Genomic DNA, 7,739 nt, shown 5'->3' with positions numbered 1-7,739 from the left:
TTATTGGTGCTCCCGCGCCGTGACGTCACGCGATCCGGCCACCGCCGTGCATAGTAGAGCGTGTCCACACGGCAGACGAGGTGAGGGTGGGTGTTCGCGCACACACGCCATTGTGAAGCAGCAGGTGCCGCCACTGCCGCGGCGGCCTACAAGCCTCAGCTACCGTGGCGGACGGAGTAGCGGTGATAAATCGCGCTCAGTCTGCTACCCCAGCGAACGCATTCATTGTATACGCACTGAGCACCCTTTATTTCTTGTGAATGGGTCGTCGTCGAGGGGCACGTTGTTTGTTACCGCGCACGAGATAGGAGAACACGGACGACCGACACTCGAGTCTGTTGCACTCACCACGTAGAAGGGCCGAAAGAAAACAAAGGACGTCTCGAGCGACTGGATTCACTCGATCAAGAGCCTCACGAAATTAAAAAAAAAAAAAAAACGCGTATACAAGTATAGCTAATAACCGAATATACCTGTAACACTGCACGAATGCATACGCTCAAATTCCGGACCACACGAAAAGAAACTTAATGCAGCGCAATTCTCCAAGTCATGCCGTCTCTTACGGATTTGTGCAGGGCTCGTCGAATGTAAAATATCCAGTCCCAGCGCGCGCTCCTGTTTTCTCCCGTAGAGCTCGTAACGGCGCTATCTAGCCCCGCTCGCGCACACGTGAAGCGCGCGCAATAATGGGCGGCGACGAGAGGCCGAAAGGGCCGCAGGGGCAGACACCTCGGTTGTCGCAGCTGTTAGCGCGAGGTGCGCAAAACGGTGGCAGCATGCAGCTAGCGTATGCGCACCATGGCAAACGCGATGCGCGGCTCCCACCGCAGGCGCGAAAAGGCAAGGTTGCCGCTGCCGCCGCCGCCGCGGAATCTAGGCTGCGCATCGGCTCTTATTCGCGGACGAAATGATTTCCTTTTAGCCCGGTTTCAGGCGGTGGTCCGCTAGCGCGGAGTCTCGCGCGCGCGCCGCCGCTAAGTTGCTGCAAGCAGAGAGGAGACGGCCGCGCAGTGGAGCAAGCTCCCAGAGGCTCCTTCCCCACCCCGCGCGCCGCCAATGGACCCGGCCCGGCATGTGGACCGAGCCATCTCATTGGATGACGAGAGTTCGCTTCTCCCGTCGTATGTGTCGGAACGCCGCGAGTCCAAGTCTGTCCCGCTTCGGAAACGGGTTGTTTTGTCCGAAATCGACACTTCCGACATCGAGCTATGTCCGTGGAATACGGCGAAAGCGGCGAGGTTGTGATGCGGTGGTTGTGAAGCGTGACCGGAGCAGTTTTTCAGCGCGTCTCTCAAGTGCCATGGTGAGTGATCATTCTAAGGTGGTGCCGTGAAGCCCAACTTACCGTTACTGCTTTTCCTCTGCAACAAGTGGCACGTCTGTTTCTGATCGCCGGTGTGCGTCCAACGATGCCCACCACTGGACCGAGCTCGTGAAGAGTGTCATCTCCCGACTCTAAAGCGTAGGCACGTGTTGCGCCCGTCTGCGCGAACCGGCCAGTTAAAGCGGGCCTTGGGTCGCGGTTCTAAAGGAAACTGCCCGTCTCACTATAATGGCCGATTTTGGAACGAGAACGTGTCGGTGGATAAGCGCGATCGCGCTGCTCGAGGCCGCTGCGGACGAGTTGTTTTGAAGCATGCAGACTTACTTTTGCTTTACAACCGTTTCTATTTACAAGCCGAAGTAATGGTAGACGAGACGCATGGACAGTCCACTCGCGACAGCCTTTGGAGATGCCTACGTGACTTATCGTAAGTAGGGTAATTTAAGGGCTGTGATCATTCGCGCTCTGCACAAAAAGCTTCAGCTGCACAGCGTCTGAGCCGGCGATCCTCCTGGACGAGCAACGCGCAGGTAGTGTTTGGTAGCGTCTCGTGCTGGTCTAGCAACCATTTTGCGTGCTGCTGCAGTCTTGTCGGTGATTCAATTGCTGATAAAGGAGAAGGCGTCTGCACAGCTCAGTGCTCTTTCCCGTGTGCTGCTTCGCGCTGCGTCGCTGTAAGAAGCCTTGCTGCCAGCCGTGCAGGCACGTGGCGTGAATGTTGAGATGAATGCCCCGTGCTCTTTCTCCGGCTGCCGCGACAGCTTTCGGCGTCGCTCTCCAGGTTTCCTGCTCCGCGCGGCCATGTTATCATATGCTGCTTTGATGCGGAACTTTTATCTGCGAAATTCGCTTGCGCTGTTTACTTCATCTAGGAGCAGTGCAGTTGGAAACATTTTGGACGCGTTTGGTTGAGAGCTGTCGTGTTGCCTCCGGAATAGGGTCAACGCAATAGCGCTTAACGCAGTCGCGCTTACGCCGACTTGTGAACTATTTTATTCCGTGGCGTACGTGCAGCGTAACGCACGCCTAAGTAACGCTGCTTGTTTGTTTTTTTTGTGTTTTACAGCAGGGTGTATATGTGACGGCTCATCATCAGTGCGCGATAAAATGATTATTTGTTGTTTATTGCGCAGGTTGTTGGGTGATGAAGCAGGCTCTTGAACGGAAACCATAGAGCGTCAGCTGCTACCTGTAAGGATGGACCGCGATGATGAAGATGTGGATGACCCACGTCGTCATCGTCATCATCATCATCATCAGCAGGACAGTGGATCTGCCCACAGCAGTGACAGTGATGAAGCTACTGAACACTCCTTGGGCTCTACAAGCAGCGAGGGATCTCCAAAGCATGGTGATGAAACGGGGGAAGCCTTCCAGGACAACTCAAACACCGACGATAACACAGATGTTGATGATGGGCGGGCACATGAGGTTCAGAGTGAAATACGTGATGGAGAGTTCCAGTTCCAGACACAGGACTTGCACATTGTGAACGTTGAGCAGGGAAAGAAGCTGTTTAAATGTGATGTTTGCACAGGGACCTATCAGCACGCTTTCAGCCTCAAAAGGCACTTTCTCAGGACACATGTCAACTACAAGTACCTGTCAGAAGCAGACATCACAAACTGCAACATCAATCTCAATCTAGTGCGTCAGCTGCGTGAAGAAAGTGATTCCTTGTTGGAAGCTGCTTCTGGGGAGTCCAAGTTCTTAGGGCTGTATCGCTGCCACTTGTGTTCCACACTATTTGACCTGAGGGATGAGTTGAAGGTGCACGTAAGCAGCCATGCAGTCGACAACAGTCAGAAGGGCTTCAGCTGTGGTCACTGTGAAATGACGTTCTCCCATCGGCAGAATCTTGTCCGTCACCAGTCCGTCCACTCGGGAGAGAAACAGTTCTTCTGCAAGCACTGTGACAAGAGCTTCCCAACACAGGCCAACCAGCGGCGCCACGAAAAGACCCACGAGAGCTCGGACTTGCCATTTCCCTGCTCGTTTTGTGCAGCTTCCTTTGCCCATGGTGTGCACCTTCAGAAGCATCTCAGGAAGCATCACCCTGAACACTACTACCCATGTGAGTTGTGTTCCAAGTTTTTTCTTGAGGAAGAGCAGTTGAAGAAGCACAAGGCAACACACAGAGCAGCCCCACAGAGCTCGACGCCAAAAAAATGCAAGTTGCCAGATGCACGTGCTGTCTTCAGGAGAAAGCGCGTGAAGGGCTTCGAGTCTGAAAACAAGTATTTGTGTAGCATCTGCAAGCGCAGGTTTCCAACATTTATAAGCTTGCGCCAGCACAAGAAAGCTGCCCATGCAGCAGCTCAGCAGGACAAGAGGGCACGGTCGCTGCAGCCACGGAAAGAGCCAACTGCTGTTCGGTCTCGCTCAAGCAAGCCAACTGCTAAGGAACTGTCAGAGGAGGAATTCTACATGACTATTGCTCATCGCATCTCTGAAAACCTGCTGTATTACCTCGACGGCAAGTCATCGCAGCTCAAGATAAGGCAAGACCAGTGTGCCTTTCCCGAGGAAAAAAGCCAAAAGGTGGCCGTCCAGTACAGCATCCACAACTTCCCTGCTGCTTTTGACATTACTCAAATGATGCAGATCTACTCGAACCGTCTTCCATCTGGCAACAACACAGTGTCTAATGATGGCTCAGACAACAGTGAAGAAACAGAGTGCATCTTTCTGGGAGGTTCACAGCCAGACCGTGGCTGGCCTCACAAAAACAATGGTGTCGCTAATTCCAGGCCACAGAAGATTGGAGAGAATGTGATAGGGCGCAGCGTCCCCACAACCTTCATATGCTCAGTGTGTGCTGAAAAGTTTAGTTCAAGGAAGGCCATTGAGGAACACAAGATCAACAATCACCCAAATGTGCTCTGCACTCATGTGGAAATCGAAGGAGAAAAGGAAGTGCCTCCAGAGCTGTGCTGGACGTTCACAAGCCCTGTTGGGTTTTTGCACAACACCACATCTGTGCCGAGGGCTGATCCAGTGCCACCTCAGGAGAAGCTTGTCTGCACCAAGTGCAGCTCAGGCTTCAGTTCTCGCCTTGACCTCCACCAGCACATCCTGGAGTGTGGTTCGAACTCGGACTTCCAGAAGCAGCTGACTAGGGGCTACAGTGTCCACAGCCGCCTTGGCTGCTCAGCGAGGCAGCTTGGTATGTCTAGCAGGGAGGTTCACTTCAGGGTCAAGAAGAGGTCACATGTTGTTGAGAGCCCTTCGGCTGAAGCTAAACGTGCCAAGAGTAATGCCTGCTCACCGCAAACTGAAGAGAAAGCCCTAGATTTGAAAGTGCACCCTGCAAAGAGCCCCACAGAATCTCTTCCGGATTTGGTGATTGTAGAAGACAACAACTCTTCTGGAGAGCAAATCATAATCGAGCAAGATGAAAATTCGGAGCCAGCAGAAAATGTGCATGACTCTGCAGCTGTTCCAGAGGTTACAGAAGAGCATGAAGTGATTGCGCCTGATGCTGTAGCCGACGTCTTGGATGCAGATGTCGAAAAACCACAGGATGTGGACGCAGCTGCTTTGCCGTGCTCTGATGAGGTACAAAAATCTAGTCCCAATGAATTAGTTGATAGTGCAATTAATGACCACAAAGTTGAGGCTCCGTCGGCTGAAGAAAAGACTGCTGACATACCTACCGGTGCACCTGATGAGTCTCCAAAAGAAGAGGTTACTCCACCTTCTAGAGAGGAATTGTGCGAAGAAATGAGAGGAGAAAGCGATCAGTCCGAGTTTGCTGAGAGCGAGCAAGTGCCATCTCCTGCATTTAGTGAAGGCAGGAGGGTTTTGAGAAGCAAGACTGCTGCAGCCAGTGGAACCGGTGGCACATCTTCTTCTGCGCTTGTCAATTCTCACACCTGCAGCACCTGTAAGCGGAGTTTCACATACCTCGCCAGCTTGAAAAAACACCTGAGGGATATTTGCCCAAACAAGAAAGTAGCCGGGCAAAAGGTCATAAAACGACGTAAAGGTGGAAAGGTGTCTAAGAAGGAAGGTTCCTTGAGTGAGACCCAAATTCACACACCGCCTGCGCAGGACGATGTTGAGGTCAAGCAGGAACTGCCGGAAACCACGGGCCCCTCTTTGTTGACTCCATTACGCTTCCCTGAAGATGCAGATACTAGTGGTTTGGAGCTCCTTGCAAATGCTTCGAGCATGGAGCGGGCAGCATGCACAGGGGGAACATCTTGGCCTTCCAGCAGCTGCACCCTCAATGAGCCACTCAGCAGGCAGCAGACAAGACAGCGCGAGAGTAAAGCTTTGACTGCACCACTACGCAAGCTAAAAGGGAAAGAGCAGACAGAGGACACTTGCTCTGAAGTTGGTGACATTGAATACAAGCCAGATATCAGGCCCCACTCACAGGAGCACACCTGCCCGTACTGCCTTCACTCGTTTGCCTACCTTTCCAACTACCGAAAGCACCTCCGTGAGGTGTGCTTGCTAAAGAAGAAAAAGGCCAAGCAAAATGGGGAAGGCGGTGAGTCCTCATCAAACACCAAGGCATCTGGCTCAGATGATTCCCGTTCTCTTGTAGACAGAGCTGATGGCCCTTCCACAATCACCATGTCTTTCAAAGGGCGCATTGAGAATTCAGTCATCAACTTGCTGCGAAACCAATCAAAGCAGGTTGAACTCATTGGGGCCCAAGCAGCTGCAGTCAGAGATCAGCCCGGTGGAGCCAATCATTCCTCGCCTAATTTTATGACCTTCTCATGCCCCGTGTGCCACAAGATCTTCCTGTCTTATGTGAAGATGCTGCAGCACCGTCTCTCTCATAAGCTCCAGACAGATGAACCATCAGTGAAAGAAGAAAAGGCAGACATTTCGGATGCAACGGGCGCCCACGACATGGAGGTGTCTTCACTGGACGAAGCCGGACGTGCCTTTGATGTTCCTGGACGAGTTGATGGAACTTGCTCTCCATCATCTGTTCCCGGGGCAAGGACAGATGAAGATCAGCGCTTTGATGAAATTCTCATTGGTGTGCGAGGCAGTGACAGTGTTGAGAACAGCGCTGATCAGGAGGAGCAGAAGACAGATGAGCACAACTATGCAGCTGTATCTCTAGCTGAGTTGGACAGCCTCCCTGATGAAGATGACGCGGAAGCTGAGGATGCAGCTGCAGAAGAGGCTACCAAGGAGGCTCTGAGCCCTGTTGAGGTAGTGCCTTCTGAAGGTAAGCCTGCTGCCGAGACCAAGGCGGCACCTGCAAACAAGAAAGGAAGCAAGAAGAGCCCTGGGAATGACAGTGCCAGCAAGCCATCTCCCAAAGACAAAGCACGCCGTGGAGTGCGCAGACTCTCTGGCAGGGCAGCAAAGACTGCGTCTCGGGACAAGCAATAACTGTGCTAAGGCAGACTGAGTTGTGCTCAAGATTTTTTTTTTTCTTTCGTAAAAATTTGTGGCTGCATTTTCGTGCTGCCACTTTTGCCTTGCCCTCACATGTTCGAGCAATACCTCACCAATGTGTGACATGAGATCTGTTGTTTGAAGCAAGGCAATCTTGTGCTCAAGGACGCCTTTTGGAAGCTGACGCTCTTGGTGATTGTGTGCCTTATGTGCTAAAATTTTCTAAGGCTGCTCAAATAGTGGTGTGCCTTCCAATATCTCAGAGAATTTATAAAGCGGATATCTAAATGAAGAAAGGCTGGCCCCTTATGCTTGGCTACAAGCTGCAAAGGGGTTTTTGTATTTGCCGAGGAATGCTTGTAAATAGCATTTTTATTTATGTTGAATGTTTAACTATTGTGCACCCTGATAATTACCTATAACATGTCTATTTAATATTGAAAATTATGTCCATAGCCACCTGTATGAACGGTAATTAACATGTTTGACAGAATTATATTGTAATCACGTGCCTTATTGTTGCTTGTGAGAGATTATTGTTTATTACTTACAGAGTGTAAATTTAACACAGCAAAAAGTGTTCATCAGCAAAGAGCTCTTGTATTCATGCCTTGCCATTAACTGCAAATACTGCATATCTTCTAGTAGAATGCTCATAATTTGCACAGTTGAATCGTACACACTGTTGCATTGACTGTACTCCCAATTGTGCCTTGGAAAAGTCAGCCGTTTTATTGTAGTTTATAAAAAAAAACGGGGGGGGGGGGGGAGTTATGCCAAAATCGAAATTTTATACCAGGCCACCACTAGCAATGTTGTTCGGCATACTATGAGGGACAATATTTTGTGATGTACAATAAACGCATTTGCCTCTCATAATACCGACTCTTGTCTGCCCTTTCCATTGACCTTCATGTTTTCCCGTCTCCTGAGGAGATGGCTTTCCTGCCTGCTTCAGCTGCATTGGGAGCAAGCTGACTCAAGACCAACAGTGCGTCGCTTATCGGGGGCACACGGACTTGAAACGCGGTGGTAATGAATA

General features: G+C 51.1%; 1 protein-coding gene across 1 annotated transcript; it reads left to right on the top strand.

Annotated features, from left to right (window-relative positions):
• Positions 1-761: 761 nt before the first annotated feature.
• LOC149364875 (uncharacterized) lies at positions 762-7,576 on the top strand. The gene is made up of 2 exons (XM_089574819.1): positions 762-1,306; positions 2,461-7,576. The coding sequence occupies exon 2, from the start codon at positions 2,525-2,527 to the stop codon at positions 6,689-6,691; it is 4,167 nt and encodes a 1,388-aa protein (XP_089430945.1). The 5' UTR covers positions 762-1,306; positions 2,461-2,524; the 3' UTR covers positions 6,692-7,576.
• Positions 7,577-7,739: the final 163 nt, after the last annotated feature.

Source organism: Amblyomma mixtum, chromosome 2 (genome assembly GCF_055824585.1).
Source record: "Amblyomma mixtum isolate Tamu chromosome 2, ASM5582458v1, whole genome shotgun sequence".
Lineage (NCBI taxonomy): Eukaryota > Metazoa > Arthropoda > Arachnida > Ixodida > Ixodidae > Amblyomma > Amblyomma mixtum.
This window is presented reverse-complemented; position numbering and strand designations above follow the sequence as displayed.